Source organism: Oncorhynchus gorbuscha, linkage group LG10, assembly GCF_021184085.1.
Source record: "Oncorhynchus gorbuscha isolate QuinsamMale2020 ecotype Even-year linkage group LG10, OgorEven_v1.0, whole genome shotgun sequence".
In the NCBI taxonomy this organism is placed as follows: domain Eukaryota; kingdom Metazoa; phylum Chordata; class Actinopteri; order Salmoniformes; family Salmonidae; genus Oncorhynchus; species Oncorhynchus gorbuscha.
The window spans coordinates 85,183,445-85,204,222 of record NC_060182.1 but is presented as its reverse complement, the minus strand read 5'-3'; the positions used below and the strand labels follow the sequence as shown (position 1 = coordinate 85,204,222).

At 45.2% G+C, this 20,778-nt stretch overlaps 1 protein-coding gene across 1 annotated transcript in view; it reads left to right on the top strand.

The window, feature by feature from the left end:
• Positions 1 to 20,778, top strand: part of LOC124046961 (nesprin-3-like) — a 67,698-nt gene that overhangs the window by 40,496 nt on the left and 6,424 nt on the right. Inside the window, exons 11-19 of the mRNA XM_046367710.1 lie at positions 3,389 to 3,532; positions 3,844 to 3,978; positions 4,446 to 4,607; positions 6,944 to 7,116; positions 10,893 to 12,032; positions 12,082 to 12,769; positions 13,019 to 13,177; positions 18,274 to 18,462; positions 19,681 to 19,728. Of these exons, the coding sequence (XP_046223666.1) occupies positions 3,389 to 3,532; positions 3,844 to 3,978; positions 4,446 to 4,607; positions 6,944 to 7,116; positions 10,893 to 12,032; positions 12,082 to 12,769; positions 13,019 to 13,177; positions 18,274 to 18,462; positions 19,681 to 19,728 (2,838 nt within the window). The remainder of the gene's footprint in view (positions 1 to 3,388; positions 3,533 to 3,843; positions 3,979 to 4,445; positions 4,608 to 6,943; positions 7,117 to 10,892; positions 12,033 to 12,081; positions 12,770 to 13,018; positions 13,178 to 18,273; positions 18,463 to 19,680; positions 19,729 to 20,778) is intronic.

The following is a 20,778-nucleotide window of genomic DNA, read 5'->3' as shown; positions in this document are numbered from 1 at the left end:
ACATGCTTTTAACACCCCAGCCATCCTACAATCTAAGCTTGATGCCCTCAATCTCACACAAATTATCAATGAACCTACCAGGTACCACCCCAAAGCCGTAAACACGGGCACCCTCATAGATATCATCCATCCTGGTCCTTCTGTAGCTCAGTTGGTAGAGCATGGCGCTTGTAACGCCAGGGTAGTGGGTTCGATCCCCGGGACCACCCATACGTAGAATGTATGCACACATGACTGTAAGTCGCTTTGGATAAAAGCGTCTGCTAAATGGCATATATTATTATATTATTATTACTAACCAACTTGCCCTCTAAATACACCTCTGCTGTTTTCAACCAAGATCTCAGCGATCACTGCCTCATTGCCTGCATCCGTAATGGGTCAGCGGTCAAACGACCTCCACTCATCACTGTCAAACGCTCCCTGAAACACTTCAGCGAGCAGGCCTTTCTAATCGACCTGGCCGGGGTATCCTGGAATGATATTGATCTCATCCCGTCAGTAGAGGATGCCTGGTTATTTTTTTTTAAATGCCTTCTTCACCATCTTAACTAAGCATGCCCCATTCAAGAAATTTAGAACCAGGAACAGATATAGCCCTTGGTTCTCTCCAGACCTGACTAGCCTTAACCAACACAAAAATATCCTGTGGCGTTCTGCATTCGCATTCAACAGCCCCCGTGATGTGCAACTTTTCAGGGAAGCTAGAAACTAATACACACAGGCAGTTAGAAAAGCCAAGGCTAGCTTCTTCAAGCAGAATTTTACTTTCTGCAAAACAAACTCAAAAAAGTTCTGGGACACTGTAAAGTCCATGGAGAATAAGAACACCTCCTCCCAGATGCCCACTGCACTGAAGATATGATATTATTATTATTATATAAATACTGTCACCACTGATAAATCCACTATAATTGAGAATTTCAATAAGCATTTTTCTACAGCTGGCCATGCTTTCCACCTGGCTACCCCTACCCCGGTCAACAGCATTGCACCCCCCCACAGCAACTCGCCCAAGCCTTCCCCATTTCTCCTTCGCCCTCCTTCGCCCATTTCTCCTTTCAGCTGATGTTCTGAAAGTGCCGCAAAATCTGGACCCCTTCATATCAGTCGGGCTAGACAATCTGGACCCTTTCTTTCTAAAACTATCTGCCAAAATTGTTGCCACCCCTATTACTAGCCTGTTCAACCTCTCTTTCGTGTTGTCTGAGATTCCCAAAGATTGGAAAGCAGCTGTGGTCATCCCCCTCTTCAAAGGGGGGGGACACTCTTGACACAAACCGCTACAGACCTATATCTACCCTACCCTGCCTTTCTAAGTTCATCGAAAGCCAAGTCCCCCTTTATCTCAGCTCGCTGGTCACCATAGCAGCACCCAACTGTAGCACGCGCTCCAGCAGGTATATCTCTCTGGTCACCTACAAAACCAATTCTTACTTTGGCCGCCTCTCCTTCCAGTTCTCTGCTGCCAATGACTGGAACGAACTACAAAAATATCTGAAACTGGAAACACTTATCCCCTTCACTAGCTTTAAGCACCAGCTGTCAGAGCAGCTCACAGATTACTGCACCTGTACATTAGAGGTCGACCGATTAATCGGAATGGCCGATTAATTAGGGCCGTTTTCATAACAATCGGAAATCTGTATTTTTGGGCGCCTATTTGCCAAATTAAAAATAAATAAATACATTTTGTTTTGTTTTTATACCTTTATTTAACTTGGCAAGTCAGAACACATTCTTATTTTCAGTGATGGCCTAGGAACGGTGGGTTAACTGCCTTGTTCAGGGGCAGAAAGACAGATTTTCACCTTGTCAGCTCGGGGGATCCATCTTGCAACCTTACAGTTAACTAGTCCAACGCAATAACGACCTGCCTCTCTCTCGTTGCACTCCACAAGGAGACTGCCTGTTCCGCGAATGCAGTCAGCCAAGGTAAGTTGCTAACTAGTGTTAAACTTATCTTATAAAAAACAATCAATCATAATCACTAGGTAACTACACATGGTTGATGATATTACTAGATATTATCTAGCGTGTCCTGCGTTGCATATAATCTGACTGAGCATACAAGCATCTGATTGAGCGGTGGTAGGCAGAAGCAGACGTGTAAACATTCATTCAAACAGCACTTTCGTGCGTTTTGCCAGCAGCTCTTCATTGTGCGTCAAGCATTGCGCTGTTTATGATTTCAAGCCTATCAACTCCCGAGATGAGGCTGGTGTAACCGAAGTGAAATGGCTAGCTAGTTAGCACGCGCTAATAGCGTTTCAAACGTCACTCGCTCTGAGCCTTTTAGTAGTTGTTCCCCTTGCTCTGCATGGGTAACGCTGCTTCGATGGTGGCTGTTGTCGTTGTGTTGCTGGTTTGAGCCCAGGGAGGAGTGAGGAGAGGGATGGAAGCTATACTGTTACACTGGCAATACTAAAGTGCCTATAAGGACATCCAATAGTCAAAGGTTAATGAAATACAAATGGTATAGAGGGAAATATTCCTATAATTCCTATAATAACTACAACCTAAAATTTCTTACCTGGGAATATTGAAGACTCATGTTAAAAGGAACGACCAGCTTTCATATGTTCTCATGTTCTGAGCAAGGAACTGAAATGTTAGCTTTCTTACATAGCACATATTGCACTTTTAATTTCTTCTCCAACACTTTGTTTTTGCATTATTTAAACCAAATTGAACATGTTCCATTATTTACTTGAGGCTAAATTGATTTTATTAATGTATTATATTAAGTTAAAATAAGTGTTCATTCAGTATTGTTGTAATTGTCATTCTAACAAATAAAAACATTAAACAGCCGATGAATCGGTATCAGCTTTTTTGGTCCTCCAATAATTGGTATCGGTATCGGCGTTGAAAAATCATAATCGGTCGACCTCTACTGTACTTAGCCCATCTATAATTTATCCCAAACAACTACCTCTTTCCCTACTGAATTGATTTATTTATTTATTTATTTTGCTCCTTTGCACCCCATTATTTCTATCTCTACATTGCACATTCTTCCACTGCAAATCAACCATTCCAGTGTTTTACTTGCTGTATTGTATTTACTTCGCCACCATGGCCTTTTTTGCCTTTTACCTCCCTTATCTCACCTCATTTGCTCACATTGTATATAGACTTGTTTATACTGTATATTGACTGTATGTTTGTTTTACTCCATGTGTAACTCTATGTTGTTGTATGTGTCGAACTGCTTTGCTTGATCTTGGGCAGGTCGCAATTGTAAATGAGAACTTGTTCTCAACTTGCCAACCTGGTTAAATAAAGGTGAAATAAATAAATAAATAGGGCTCTGGTTGAATGTAGTGCATTATTGGGGTTCCATTTTACATGCAACCCCTAATTACTGATATGTCCTTTCTTTTAGGGTTTGATCTCAAGGACAAAGGACTTTGGGGACGCCTGCAAGTCAATCAGGAACAAGCTGACCCTGCTGAGAGAGAGACTGATCTCATCAGACAGCCTCCAGCCAGACATACTGGCCAAGAAGAGCCAGTCAGACCAGCAACGGGTGGGTCACTCACTGCCATGGAGATCCTATGATGAAGTTCATTGTTTCATAAAATATATTACCACATATGATCAGGTTCTAGAATGAACATTTTCCTGACCAAGATGGCTGTTTTGTTACCATCATCCATTCTAGTGTTCTATTTAATTCTGTGCTCACGGTAATCTACACCTGTGTCTCTCAAACTGGTTTCCTCTAGCCAGTTCCAGTGTGTACTAGGAGAAGCATATACATATATCAGCAAAGCATTTATAAAGCATTGATCATTTGTTTTACTATTAATAAGCTACTGCTTGTGTCCTCTCTCTCAGGTGATCAAGAAGGACTTGGAGGACTGTGAGGCCCACATCACAGCTCTGGAGACTCTGGTGTCGTCAAGCTCTGCTAACAGGACACAGTTTGAGAGGCTTTACGGGGACTGGAGAATCCTTTACAAGTCCGTCAGGGTAAGAAGGGCTCTGAGAGAGACGGCAACTCCATTCTTCACAGGTTCTGAAAAAGGTTAACAAAGACCCTTTTCATGCTACTGAGCCAAGCTGGGCTTTTAAAAAATGTTTTTTCCCTTTATTTCACTAGGCAAGTTAGTTAAGAACAAATTCCTATTTTCAATGACGGCCTAGGAACAGTGGGTTAACTGCCTTGTTCAGGGGCAGAGTGACAGATTTGTACCTTGTCAGCTCGGGGATTTGAGCTTGCAACCTTTCGGTTACTAGTCCAGCGCTCTAACCACTAGGCTACGCTGCTGCCAGGCATTCTGGGGTTACGCATCATTATAGTTTCTGGAAACGTGCTGGGAAGGACAATGTGAAAAGAAGATATCCCAGTCAACGGTACTGTTAGGGTTGGCACTATAGTGTTAATCAGGCACATGTATTTGTGCATTCATGTTTGGATGTGTCTCTCTCTGTGTCAGGTAAAGGTGAAGGAGAGTGAGGAGAGCATCGGGGGGCATGAGAGTTTCCACGTGAGCCTGCTAAACGTGGAGAAGTGGTTGATGATTATGAGGCAGAAGCTGGAGTCCTACCGCAGTTCTACTGGGGAGTGGAGCTTGGACAACAGACAGCAAGAGGCCGAGGTACTGACTTTCCACATTTATCTGTTATGTTCTTGTATCGTATGGTATGTTATGTCTAGATTAGTATGTTGATGGGACAACAGACAGCACAAGACTGAGGTACTGGTCTGTTGTCTTAAAGGGCAACGCCACCACTTTTCAACTTCATTTTCAGTATCTCCAGCACAATACCAATGTCAACATATGTGAAAACGGAAAATTGTTATGTTTTGTATAATTGTTTTATTTTTTATATTTTTAACTAGGCAAGTCAGTTAAGAACAAATTCTTATTTACAATGATGGCCTACCAGAAGGCAAGAAGCCTCCTGCGGGGGGGCTGGGATTCAAATGTATATACATTTAATACAAATATAGGACAAAACACACATCACGACAAGAGAGACAACACAACACTACATAAAGAGAGACCTAGACAACAACACAGCATGGTAGCAACACATGACAACACAGCATGGTAGCAACACAAGACAACACAGCATGGTAGCAACACATGACAACACAGCATGGTAGCAACACAAGACAACACAGCATGGTAGCAACACAAGACAACACAGCATGGTAGCAACACATGACAACACAGCATGGTAGCAACACATGACAACACAGCATGGTAGCAACACAAGACAACACAGCATGGTAGCAACACATGACAACACAGCATGGTAGCAACACATGACAACACAGCATGGTAGCAACACATGACAACACAGCATGGTAGCAACACATGACAACACAGCATGGTAGCAACACATGACAACACAGCATGGTAGCAACACATGACAACACAGCATGGTAGCAACACATGACAACACAGCATGGTAGCAACACATGACAACACAGCATGGTAGCAACACATGACAACACAGCATGGTAGCAACACATGACAACACAGCATGGTAGCAACACAAGACAACACAGCATGGTAGCAACACATGACAACACAGCATGGTAGCAACACATGACAACACAGCATGGTAGCAACGCATGACAACACAGCATGGTAGCAACACATGACAACACAGCATGGTAGCAACACAAGACAACACAGCATGGTAGCAACACATGACAACACAGCATGGTAGCAACACATGACAACACAGCATGGTAGCAACGCATGACAACACAGCATGGTAGCAACGCATGACAACACAGCATGGTAGCAACACAAGACAACACAGCATGGTAGCAACACATGACAACACAGCATGGTAGCAACACAAGACAACACAGCATGGTAGCAACACATGACAACACAGCATGGTAGCAACACATGACAACACAGCATGGTAGCAACACATGACAACACAGCATGGTAGCAACACATGACAACACAGCATGGTAGCAACACATGACAACACAGCATGGTAGCAACACATGACAACACAGCATGGTAGCAACACATGACAACACAGCATGGTAGCAACACATGACAACACAGCATGGTAGCAACACATGACAACACAGCATGGTAGCAACACAAAACAGGATACAAACATTGTTGGGCACAGAGAACAGCACAAAGGGCAAGAAAGTAGAGACAACAATACATTATGCAAAGCAGCCACAACTGTCAGTAAGAGTGTCCATGATTTGAGTCTTTGAATGAAGAGATGAAGATAAAACTGTCCGGTTTGAGTGTTTGTTGCAGTTCGTTCCAGTTGCTAGCTGCAGCGTACTGAATAGACGAGCGAGCCAAGGATTGGGCTCCCGAGTGGCGCAGCGGTCTAAGGCACCGCATCTCAGTGGTTGTGGTGTCACTACAGACACCTTGGTTCAAATCCAGGCTGTATCACAACCGGCTGTGATTGGGAGTCCATAGAGTAGTGCACAATTGCCCCAGTGTCGTCTGGGTGTGGCTGTTGTAGGCCGTCCATTGTAAATAAGAATTTGTTCTTAACTGACTTGCCTAGTAAAATAAAGATTAAATGAAAAGATGAGAATGCTTTGGAGACCTATAAAGATAAAAAGTTCTACCCGATGACATCATCAAAAGTGAAAACATTTTAACAGTGATTTTCAAACACTACGAGATTCGCGGTGACGTGGGGAGCAAGAAATACCCCTTTGGCTAGAAACTTGTTACATGTTTTGAAAATGCACTATTTTTTTTACTGTTAATCCTACCCTGTGATGTCAGAGAAGCTTTTAAAATATATATTTTTAACTACAGATCATAGAAACTGGCTGTTTTCACATGTAGACACTGGTTTGGTGCAACTTGTTTCAAAAAACGGACACTGATCAATATGTTGCTGTTTTCATATGTTTTCATAAGTCTATGTGGCCGTAGCCTAAGTCCCGTCCTGTCCTGTTATTCTTCCTCCGACCCTGTAGAGGGCACTAGGTGAGTTCCCAGAGAAGGAACTGCAGCTGCACCAGACAGAGGTTCAGGGCCAGGGGGTGCTGGAGAGGACCTCTGAGGAGGGCCGGGTGCACATCCTCAGGGACATGAAGCACCTGAGGGAGTCCTGGATGGCCCTCCATGACCTCAGCCTCAACCTCTTCAGGTACACCACACTAATTCAGGCTGGATGCAAAACTCATAGAATTAGATATAGAACACAAGAAGGGTTATTTATTCCTGACCAAGATGACTGCCATTATCACATTCTATAGCTATGCAGGTCTATGACATCTGCCACTGAATGATAGGGTCTCTAAGGGAGAAGTAATCTAGCACCACTACTACTAATACTACTACTCATACTACTACTCCTACTACTCCTACTACTCCTACTAGTCCTACTAGTCCTACTACTACTACTACTACTAGTCATATTACTAGTACTACTACTACTACTAGTCCTACTACTACTACTACTACTATTACTACTACTACTACTACTACTACTAGTCCTACTACTACTACTACTATTAATACTACTACTACTATTACTACTACTACTACTAGTCCTACTACTACTACTACTACTACTATTACTACTACTACTAGTCCTACTACTACTACTACTAGTACTACTACTACTAGTCCTACTACTACTACTATTACTACTACTACTAGTCCTACTACTACTATTACTACTACTACTAGTCCTACTACTACTAGTCCTACTACTACTACTATTACTACTACTACTAGTCCTACTACTACTATTACTACTACTACTAGTCCTACTACTACTAGTCCTACTACTACTACTAATACTAATACGACTACTAGTCCTACTACTACTAGTCCGACTACTACTACTAGTCCTACTACTACTAATACTACTAGTCCTACTACTACTACTACTAGTTATACTACTAGTCCTACTACTACTAGTCCTACTATTACTACTACTAGTCCTACTACTACTACTACTACTAGTTATACTACTAATACTACTAGTCATACTACTACTAGTCCTACTACTACTACTACTACTAGTTATACTACTAATACTACTAGTCCTACTACTAGTCATACTATTACTACTACTAGTCCTACTACTACTACTACTAGTTATACTACTAATACTACTAGTCCTACTACTACTACTACTAGTTATACTACTAATACTACTAGTCCTACTACTACTACTAGTTATACTACTAATACTACTAGTCCTACTACTAGTCATACTATTACTACTACTAGTCCTACTACTACTACTACTAGTTATACTACTAATACTACTAGTCCTACTACTACTAGTCCTACTACTACTACTACTAGTTATACTACTAATACTACTAGTCCTACTACTACTACTACTACTAGTTATACTACTAATACTACTAGTCCTACTACTAGTCCTACTATTACTACTACTAGTCCTACTACTACTACTACTACTAGTTATACTACTAATACTACTAGTCATACTACTACTAGTCCTACTACTACTACTACTACTAGTTATACTACTAATACTACTAGTCCTACTACTAGTCATACTATTACTACTACTAGTCCTACTACTACTACTACTAGTTATACTACTAATACTACTAGTCCTACTACTACTAGTCCTACTACTACTACTACTAGTTATACTACTAATACTACTAGTCCTATTACTACTAGTCCTACTACTACTACTACTAGTTATACTACTAATACTACTATTACTACTACTACTAGACCTACTACTACTATTACTACTACTACTAGTCCTACTACTACTACTACTACTAGTCCTACTACTACTACTATTACTACTACTACTACTAGTTCTACTTCTACTACTACTATTACTACTACTACTAGTCCTACTACTACTATTACTACTACTACTAGTCCTACTACTACTAGTCCTACTACTACTACTAATACTAATACGACTACTAGTCCTACTACTACTAGTCCGACTACTACTACTAGTCCTACTACTACTAATACTACTAGTCCTACTACTACTACTACTAGTTATACTACTAGTCCTACTACTACTAGTCCTACTACTAGTCCTACTATTACTACTACTAGTCCTACTACTACTACTAGTTATACTACTAATACTACTAGTCCTACTACTACTAGTCCTACTACTACTACTACTACTAGTTATACTACTAATACTACTAGTCCTACTACTAGTCCTACTATTACTACTACTAGTCCTACTACTACTAGTCCTACTACTACTACTACTACTACTACTAGTTATACTACTAATACTACTAGTCCTACTACTACTACTACTAGTCCTACTATTACTACTACTAGTCCTACTACTACTAGTCCTACTACTACTACTACTACTAGTTATACTACTAATACTACTAGTCCTACTACTAGTCCTACTATTACTACTACTAGTCCTACTACTACTAGTGCTACTACTACTACTACTACTACTAGTTATACTACTAATACTACTAGTCCTACTACTACTACTACTAGTCCTACTACTACTAGTCCTACTACTACTACTACTACTACTAGTTATACTACTAATACTACTAGTCCTACTACTACTACTACTAGTCCTACTATTACTACTACTAGTCCTACTACTACTACTACTACTAGTTATACTACTAATACTACTAGTCCTACTACTAGTCCTACTATTACTACTACTAGTCCTACTACTACTACTACTACTAGTTATACTACTACTACTACTAGTTATACTACTAATACTACTAGTCCTACTACTAGTCCTACTATTACTACTACTAGTCCTACTACTACTACTACTACTACTACTAGTTATACTACTAATACTACTAGTCCTACTACTACTACTACTAGTCCTACTATTACTACTACTAGTCCTACTACTACTAGTCCTACTATTACTACTACTAGTCCTACTACTACTAGTCCTACTATTACTACTACTAGTCCTACTACTACTAGTCCTACTACTACTACTACTACTACTACTAGTTATACTACTAATACTACTAGTCCTACTACTACTACTACTAGTCCTACTATTACTACTACTAGTCCTACTACTACTACTACTACTAGTTATACTACTAATACTACTAGTCCTACTACTAGTCCTACTATTACTACTACTAGTCCTACTACTACTACTACTACTAGTTATACTACTAATACTACTAGTCCTACTACTACTACTACTAGTTATACTACTAATACTACTAGTCCTACTACTACTACTACTAGTTATACTACTAATACTACTAGTCCTACTACTAGTCATACTATTACTACTACTAGTCCTACTCCTACTACTACTACTAGTTATACTACTAATACTACTAGTCCTACTACTACTACTACTAGTTATACTACTAATACTACTAGTCCTACTATTACTACTACTAGTCCTACTACTACTACTACTAGTTATACTACTAATACTACTAGTCCTACTACTACTACTACTAGTTATACTACTAATACTACTAGTCCTACTACTACTACTACTAGTTATACTACTAATACTACTAGTCCTACTACTAGTCATACTATTACTACTACTAGTCCTACTCCTACTACTACTACTACTACAACTAGTTATACTACTAATACTACTAGTCCTACTACTACTACTACTAGTTATACTACTAATACTACTAGTCCTACTACTAGTCATACTATTACTACTACTAGTCCTACTCCTACTACTACTACTACTACTACTAGTCCTACTACTACATCTGTAGTTTAGTGGATTTCAGATGAGGTCCTCGACAACCTCTAATGGCTTGTGCACATTTATCTCCAAAACCCTTCTACATAAAAGTAATTATATTACATATGCTGTCCCTGCATCTGGGTGAAAAGTATTTCATGCGGCCAATTGCACATTCTTAAGAGATGCCTTCAGTACTGACTGTCTGTTCTGATCTCCAGGCTGCTGAATGGGCACAGCTCTGAGGACCCTGACTTAGACACCCAGAGGGAGAGGGTGAGAGGCCAGGCTGGGGAGAGGCCAGGCCCAGGCAGGGAGCTCTTTCCTGGGGAGGGAGGAGACATGATTAAGGGTAGTGGCTCCAGCAGCAGTATGGAGGGTGCTCCAGAGAGATCCCCAGGAGAGGGCCATGGGGTCTGGCTCTCTCAGAGCTCTGGGGTAGGGGCTGGGAGAGGGGGAAGAACAGGGTTAGGAGGAAGGTTGGAGCAAGGGGAAGGAGGGGAGAGTTTTGGAGCAGAAGAGGGTATTTGGGTCGACGGAGAGTTTGAGGGCAGTATGGAGGTTATGGATCTCTCTGAACATAGGGAGAGACAGGGCAGGGATCGACAGACTCTTGGTCAACAACTGAGTCCTATGACGTTAACCTTGGCAGGCAGTCAGAGACTGGGACAGGGCGGTGGGAGTGGGGACAGGGAGAGGGAAAGGGAGAAGAAGAGGGGTGGCGGTGAGCACAGCCTGGGTGTAGAGGAGGTGGACTCCTCCATCGTTTGGAGAGGGGGGTACAGTCAGAGGGGAGAGGAGGGAACCACAGGGATGACATCAGGCCACACGGGGGGCAGAAGCACCCATGGTGGAGGAGGATTGGTGGTGGGGGACTCTGGCTCCAGGGTTAGTGGGGTAGTGGTGGGGGACTCTGGCTCCAGGGTTAGCGGGGTAGTGGGGGACTCTGGTTCCAGGGTTAGCGGGGTGGTGGGGGACTCTGGCTCCAGGGTTAGCGGGGTGGTGGGGGACTCTGGCTCCAGGGTTAGTGGGGTGGTGGGGGACTCTGGCTCCAGGGTTAGTGGGGTGGTGGGGGACTCTGGCTCCAGGGTTAGTGGGGTAGTGGTGGGGGACTCTGGCTCCAGGGTTAGCGGGGTGGTGTGGGACTCTGGCTCCAGGGTTAGCGGGGTGGTGGGGGACTCTGGCTCCAAGGTTAGCGGGGTGGTGTGGGACTCTGGCTCCATGGTTAGCGGGGTGGTGGGGGACTCTGGCTCCAGGGTTAGCGGGGTAGTGGTGGGGGACTCTGGCTCCAAGGTTAGCGGGGTGGTGGGGGACTCTGGCTCCAGGGTTAGTGGGGTGGTGGGGGACTCTGGCTCCAGGGGGTTAGTGGGGGGCTCCAGTTAGCGGGGTGGTGGGGGACTCTGGCTCCAGGGTTAGCGGGGTGGTGGGGGACTCTGGCTCCAGGGTTAGCGGGGTGGTGGGGGACTCTGGCTCCAGGGTTAGCGGGGTGGTGGGGGACTCTGGCTCCAAGGTTAGCGGGGTGGTGGGGGACTCTGGCTCCAGGGTTAGTGGGGTGGTGGGGGACTCTGGCTCCAGGGTTGGTGGGGGCGGGGTGGTGGGGGACTCTGGCTCCAAGGTTAGCGGGGTGGTGGGGGACTCTGGCTCCAGGGTTAGCGGGGTGGTGGGGGACTCTGGCTCCAGGGTTAGCGGGGTGGTGTGGGACTCTGGCTCCAAGGTTAGCGGGGTGGTGGGGGACTCTGGCTCCAGGGTTAGTGGGGTGGTGGTAGTAGATGTGTCTGAGTCCAGCAGTAGTGGGCAGACAGAGGAGTGGGTGGATGGGCAGAGGTCCAGAGGAATGGCTGAATCCCTGGCCATGGAGGTAGATGTGGGGTTTGGGTCAGGCTCTGGGTTAGAGCACAGCAGCAGAGGGAACTACGACAAGGGAACAGGTGGAATGAGAGACCACAGTGAAGGGGGACATCTGCGACACAGAGGCTTTTTCCCACCTATCAAGACCAGGATGGAGGATTCAGTCATGGATGGTCTCACTCTGTCATTCCAGCAAGGCCCTGCTAGAAAACCCTCTGGAAGGCTACAGGGCTCAAGTCACCACACCACGGTCTGGTTTCTCCACCCATTCTTTTACCTCCAATCATAATAATCACATTTTCTAGTTCATAAAGTAAGATATAAACTTCAAGTTGACATGCTATAATTGACGTGTCTCTCAATACACTGTAACCCATATTCAACTGCCGTTATAAACTGAAATATTAAGAATGTTAGCTAGCTGATTTTCTTTTGTTACATATATTTCCTACAGTAAGTTGATGTTGTTGCTGATCATGTTGTTGTTGGGGTCCTTCAGGCAGATGTTGGGGCAACCCTGAGTGCAGGGGACTACGAGGACAGGAGGAGGGAGTTTGAGGCCTGGCTACAGAAGGAGAACGATACACTCTCAGGGATTCTGAGCACAGAGGGATTGCTGAGCACCAAAGAACTCAAGATCAGGCAGAACACACTCATGGTTGGTGCTGATGTTTCTTCTCAGAAATATACACTATTGAATTTCCAGTATTCCATTCCTGTTTATATTTACACAAAAATGATAAGTTACTCTAGGTCTGTGTCCGTCTTATGGTTAGTAATGTGCATACTACATGATAAATTATAAAACGTGTATTTCATCTGGAGGACATTATGTTCAGAGTGCACCAAACAAAACCCTAGGATGGTATAAAATACCTTACAGCGAAGCCCTGACAAATTCACAACCCTTCTGGCCTTCCGAGGGAAGACTAAAATAACTTCTGGCAGCTGAATTGCAGACAGTTACATCACAACCACAAGCTGCCTGACATTCAGACAGGTTACGTCCCAACCACAAGCTGCCTGACAGGCAGACAGGTTACATCCCAACCACAAGCTGCCTGACAGTCAGACAGGTTACATCACAACCACAAGCTGCCGGACAGTCAGACAGGTTACATCCCAACCACAAGCTGCCTGACAGTCAGACAGGTTACATCACAACCACAAGCTGCCTGACAGTCAGACAGGTTACGTCCCAATCACAAGCTGCCTGACAGTCAGACAGGTTACATCACAACCACAAGCTGCCTGACAGTCAGACAGGTTACATCACAATCACAAGCTGCCTGACAGTCAGACAGGTTACATCACAATCACAAGCTGCCTGACAGTCAGACAGGTTACATCACAACCACAAGCTGCCTGACAGTCAGACAGGTTACATCACAATCACAAGCTGCCTGGCAGTCAGACAGGTTACATCACAATCACAAGCTGCCTGGCAGTCAGACAGGTTACATCACAATCACAAGCTGCCTGACAGTCAGACAGGTTACATCACAACCACAAGCTGCCTGACAGTCAGACAGGTTACATCACAATCACAAGCTGCCTGACAGTCAGACAGGTTACATCACAACCACAAGCTGCCTGACAGTCAGACAGGTTACGTCCCAATCACAAGCTGCCTGACAGTCAGACAGGTTACGTCACAACCACAAGCTGCCTGACAGTCAGACAGGTTACATCACAATCACAAGCTGCCTGACAGTCAGACAGGTTACATCACAATCACAAGCTGCCTGACAGTCAGACAGGTTACATCACAACCACAAGCTGCCTGACAGTCAGACAGGTTACGTCCCAATCACAAGCTGCCTGACAGTCAGACAGGTTACATCACAATCACAAGCTGCCTGACAGTCAGACAGGTTACATCACAACCACAAGCTGCCTGACAGTCAGACAGGTTACATCACAACCACAAGCTGCCTGACAGTCAGACAGGTTACATCCCAACCACAAGCTGCCTGACAGTCAGACAAGTTACATCCCAACCACAAGCTGCCTGACAGTCAGACAGATTACATCACAATCACAAGCTGCCTGACAGTCAGACAGGTTACATCACAACCACAAGCTGCCTGACAGTCAGACAGGTTACATCACAACCACAAGCTGCCTGACAGTCAGACAGGTTACATCACAACCACAAGCTGCCTGACAGTCAGACAGGTTACATCACAACCACAAGCTGCCTGACAGTCAGACAGGTTACATCACAACCTCAAGCTGCCTGACAGTCAGACAGGTTACATCACAACCACAAGCTGCCTGACAGTCAGACAGGTTACATCCCAACCACAAGCTGCCTGACAGTCAGACAGGTTACATCACAACCACAAGCTGCCTGACAGTCAGACAGGTTACATCCCAACCACAAGCTGCCTGACAGTCAGACAGGTTACGTCCCAAACACAAGCTGCCTGACATTCAGACAGGTTACGTCCCAACCACAAGCTGCCTGACAGTCAGACAGGTTACATCACAACCACAAGCTGCCTGACAGTCAGACAGGTTACATCCCAACCACAAGCTGCCTGACAGTCAGACAGGTTACGTCCCAACCACAAGCTGCCTGACAGTCAGACAGGTTACGTCCCAAACACAAGCTGCCTGACAGTCAGACAGGTTACATCACAACCACAAGCTGCCTAGCTGCCTGACAGTCAGACAGGTTACATCCCAACCACAAGCTGCCTGACAGTCAGACAGGTTACATCACAACCACAAGCTGCCTAGCTGCCTGACAGTCAGACAGGTTACATCCCAACCACAAGCTGCCTGACAGTCAGACAGGTTACATCACAACCACAAGCTGCCTAGCTGCCTGACAGTCAGACAGGTTACATCCCAACCACAAGCTGCCTGACAGTCAGACAGGTTACATCCCAACCACAAGCTGCCTGACAGTCAGACAGGTTACATCCCAACCACAAGCTGCCTGACAGTCAAGACATGGCACCCTATTCTCTATTTATGGCACTACTTTTGATATAGGGCTGTGGTCAAATATAGTGCACTATAAAGGGAATATGGTGTCATTTGGGACACTAGCAGGCCATGTTAGTGGTTAGGATGTATCTGTCAGTATGGGAACACAGAGAACGCTTCAAATTCAGTCAGCAGACAGTGGACATTGATTCAAGGCAGACGGGGGATTGGAGATGTTTGATTGGGGATACACTGTGTGTGTTTCAATAGATATGAAGGATTATTGCTTCAGGATTTACTGCGGCCTGAATTCTCCTGTGCAAAGATCCTCTGTTGACATTACTCACTGACACATTGCTTATTGTTATTACATGATGCAGCAATTCCCCTGCTTATCCCTCAGCCACATGCAACAGTTCTCAGTCCCCCTGTTGTCTGTCTCTCCCCCCTCTCTTCTGCCTCTCTCTTTCTGTCCCTCCCTCTCTGTCTCTCCCCCCTCTCTCTTCCCCCTCTCTCTGCCTCTCTCTTTCTGTCCCTCCCTCTCTGTCCCCCTCTCTCTGCCTCTCTCTTTCTGCCCCCCTCTCTCTTCCCCCTCTCTCTCTGCCTCTTTCTTTCTGTCCCTCCCTCTCTGTCTCTCCCCCCTCTCTCTTCCCCCTCTCTCTTTCTGTCTCCCCCTCTCTTCCCCCTCTCTCTCTGCCTCTCTCTTTCTGTCCCTCCCTCTGTCTCTCCCCCCTCTCTCTTCCCCTCTCTCTCTTCCTCTCTTTCTGTCCCTCCCTCTCTGCCCCCCCTCTCTTACTTCCTCTCTCTTTCTGTCCCCCCTCTCTGTCTCCCCCTCTCTCTTCCTCTCTCTTTCTGTCCCTCCCTCTCTGTCTCTCCCCCTCTCTCTCTTCCCCCTCTCTCTCATTCACTCTCTTTCTGTCTCTCCCTCTGTCTCTCCCCCTCTCTCTCTTCCTCTCTCTTTCTGTCCCTCCCTCTCTGTCTCTCCCCCTCTCTCGTTCTTCCCCCTCTCTCTCTTCCTCTCTCTTTCTTCCCCCTCTCTATCTTCCTCTCTCTTTCTATCCCTCCCCTCTCTCTCTCCCCTCTCTGTCTCTCCCCCCTCTCTCTTCCCCCTCTCTCTTTCTGTCTCCCCCTCTCTTCCCCCTCTCTCTCTGCCTCTCTCTTTCTGTCCCTCCCTCTGTCTCTCCCCCTCTCTCTTCCCCTCTCTCTCTTCCTCTCTTTCTGTCCCTCCCTCTCTGCCCCCCCCCCCTCTCTTACTTCCTCTCTCTTTCTGTCCCCCCCTCTCTGTCTCCCCCTCTCTCTTCTCTCTCTTTCTGTCCCTCCCTCTCTGTCTCTCCCCCTCTCTCTCTTCCCCCTCTCTCTCATTCACTCTCTTTCTGTCTCTCCCTCTGTCTCTCCCCCTCTCTCTCTTCCTCTCTCTTTCTGTCCCTCCCTCTCTGTCTCTCCCCTCTCTCGTTCTTCCCCTCTCTCTCTTCCTCTCTCTTTCTTCCCCCTCTCTATCTTCCTCTCTCTTTCTATCCCTCCCTCTCTCTCTCTTCCTCTCTTTCTGTCCCTCCCTCTCTGCCCCCCCCCCTCTCTTACTTCCTCTCTCTTTCTGTCCCCCCTCTCTGTCTCCCCCTCTCTCTTCCTCTCTCTTTCTGTCCCTCCCTCTCTGTCTCTCCCCCTCTCTCTCTTCCCCCTCTCTCTCATTCACTCTCTTTCTGTCTCTCCCTCTGTCTCTCCCCTCTCTCTCTTCCTCTCTCTTTCTGTCCCTCCCTCTCTGTCTCTCCCCCTCTCTCGTTCTTCCCCCTCTCTCTCTTCCTCTCTCTTTCTTCCCCCTCTCTATCTTCCTCTCTCTTTCTATCCCTCCCTCTCTCTCTCTCCCCTCTCTGTCTCTTCCCCGCTCTCTCTTCCTCTCTCTTTCTATCCCTCCCTCTGTCTCTCCCCCTCTCTTTCTTCCCCTCTCTCTTCCTCTCTCTTTCTGTCCCTTCCTCTCTCTCTCCCTTTCTCTCTTTCTTCCCCCTTTCTCTCTTCCTCTCTCTTTCTGTCCTTCTCTCTCTCTCTCTCTCTCTTTCTTCCCCCTTTCTCTCTTCCTCTCTCTTTCTGTCCTTCCTCTCTCTCTCTTTCTTCCCCCTTTCTCTCTTCCTCTCTCTTTCTTCCCCCTCTCTCTCTTCCTCTCTCTTTCTTCCCCCTCTCTCTGTTCCTCTCTCTTTCTATCCCTCCCTCTCTCTCTCCCCCTCTCTTTCTTCCCCTCTCTCTTCCTCTCTTTCTTCCCCTCTCTCTTCCTCTCTCTCTGTCCCTTCCTCTCTCTCTCTCCCTCTCTCTCTTTCTTCCCCCTTTCTCTCTTCCTCTCTCTTTCTGTCCCTTCCTCTCTCTCCCTCTCTCTCTTTCTTCCCCCTATCTCTCTTCCTCTCTCTTTCTGTCCCTTCCTGTCTCTCTCTCTCTCTCTCTCTCTCTCTCTCTCTTTCTTCCCCCTTTCTCTCTTCCTCTCTTGTTCTATCCCTCCCTCTGTCTATTCCCCCTCTCTCTCTTCCTCTCTCGTTCTATCCCTCCCTCTCTCTCTCCCCCTCCCTCTCTCTCTCCCCCTCCCTCTCTCTCTCCCCTCCCTCTCTCTCTCCCCCTCTCTCTCTCCCCCTCTCTCTCTAACCCTCTCTCATTCTATCCCTCCCTCTCTCTCTCCCCCTCTCTCTTTCTTCCCCCTCTCTCTTCCTCTCTTGTTCTATCCCTCCCTCTGTCTATTCCCCCTCTCTCTCTTCCTCTCTCGTTCTATCCCTCCCTCGGTCTCTTCCCCCTCTCTCTTTCTTCTTCCTCTCTCACCCCTCCCTCTCCTCACTCCCACAGACCTTACGGTCCAGTGTAGACTGGGGTCAGGAGCAGTTCCAGCTACTACTGATGGCTTGGGCTGTAGCCGGGGCCAGGGCTGACCGTGGGGCTGAGGATGTGGGCATGGAGGAGATACGTTATCGCTGGATGCTCTACAAGTCCAAACTGAAGGATGTAGGAGACCTCAAGGCCCTGTTGAATGTCAAGGTAAACAATACTGTGCAAATATTGTATTGTGCCTCTAAAATGGCGCCCTATTTCCTTTTTATAGTGCCCTTTTTTTTGACTAGGACCTATTCATAGTTTGCACCTCTGTCACTCGGTCATGCCATTGTTATGAACGTTCTCAAGCTGCCTCTACCAGTGGTGTGATAGAGGTGCTCTGAAGTCGTGATAAGCCCAGTCATTCTGGACGGAGGCTAACGCCTGCCTGGAAATGTGATTATGTTGCTAATGTCGTCAAATTTACTTTAGACAAATGGAATTGTTGTCATTAGCTAGCAACGTTTTGCAAAAAATAGCCAGCAATGCTAACGGTAGCTAGCTAAAAGCCAGTGTCCTCCCCTCAATCGTAGTTGACGTTATACTGCATCTAAAGTCAATCTGGGGACATCAAAATGATGACCTGGTTTTTCTACTAATTATTTGCCTCCCTTTGAAGGGCATTGTATTTCCAAGCCACTGTAATGCACTTTTGATGAAATCTTCATCCGCACTCATTGATTATGCATTGTGCAGAATGCTCAGATAAGCATCAGTCCAGAACGAACGTTCAAAACAATATTGTTACGAAACAAGCCATGAATATATTGTAGCTCTGGAGTAGTGCAATATTTCGGGAATAGGGTGCTGTGTAAAATGTACATCCAGCAGAGGGCGTTAAAGAGTATCCTATAATAAAGAGGTGATACATTGGTCTACCACAGGGATGGGCAACTTTGATGTTTTGGGGGCCACAAAACAACGACATTTATCATGAGGGGTGGTTCTACATACCCACATCCATACCCCCCATCTTGCATTATAGTGGCATTGAAGAGGGGGGGAAACACATTTTAAAGTTTGTTTCCTGCAATTCTACACATTTTGCCATAGGGTGGAGGCAAATGTTTGCCATTTTTAATATGAGAACTGATGATCAATGGTTCCCACCCCGGTTTGTAATTCAACCATTCCTACTCCAGATAGCTGGCCGCCAGACTAACTTAACAATCTAAATGGTTTTGGCTGACATGGACTAATTGAGTGACTGCTGATATACAACCAAATTTAGAAACTGCACTTTGTGTATTCTATTATTCTACCCCCTCCCCCCCAATTCCCCTCCCTGGTCTTGCAGAAGGTAGCAGTGTATCATCAATGGTGGGTAATGGTGTAAAGCACATGCAGTATATTGACCTGTATGTTTTCTTGATTTCTTTCCAGCAGGGTGCCGGTGCTGCTGGCCGGGAGGAACACACCAGGACAGCTAAGGTGCAGTTAACAATCGCTCTCAATGATCTTGTCTTGGTCAAACATTCCTCTAATATTCAGTGTAGTTTAAACTGGAAAGAACTTGTGGCCTGGGCTGGTCCAGTGGTCTCAGATGCAGCCTGAGGAATGCAAATATCAGTCCGTGTCTGGATAATATGTGTGAAATGAAGAGTGTCTGCTAAATGACTTAAATGTAAATGTAAATAATATAAGTGATATCAACAGAGAAGTATATTTTCTGGGTGATTTAAATATCGACTGGCTGTCGTCAAGCTGCCCACTCAGGAAAAAACGTCAAACTGTAACCAGTGCCTGTAACCTGGAACAGGTTGTCAGTCAACCTACTAGGGTAGTTACCAACAGCACAGGAATGAAATCATCAACATGTATTGATCACATTTTCACTAACACTTCAGATATTTGCTTTAAATCAGTATCCAAATCCATATGATGAGGTGAACAAAATCTAATTGCCATATCTAGGAAAACCAAAGTTCCAAAGGCTGGGCCTAATATAGTGTATAAGAGGTCATACAATACGTTTTGTAGTGATTCTTATGTTGATGATGTAACATTAACAAATCATGTGACTAAACTAAATTAAAATAAACTACACTATGAAACCAATTAAATAATGAATGATAGTAAAAAGCTTTGGGGCACCTTAAATTACATTTTGGGTTTCAGGTTTGGGGAAATTAAACTCTCTAATTGTTTTATATTTTAAAATGTTGCCAGGAAATGCAGCTCTGTCTCAGGTTCTGCTGTGGTGCAGTGGTTGCACAGCCTTTCCTCTACAGGGAGCCAGGTTTTCCTGTGTCTACCCTTCTCAATGGCATGGCTGTGCTCACTGAACCTGTACTTTGTCAAGGTTTTCTAAGGTTTTGATCAGTAACCATGGTCAAATAGTTAGCCACGGTGTACTGTCGATTTAGGGGCAGGTTGCACTGCATTGTGCTTTGTGCTTGTGTTTCCCAATAAGGAATGTAATTTTGACTGTGTTGTAATTTGTTTTATTCTGATTGATTGGATTTTCTGGTCCTGAGGCTT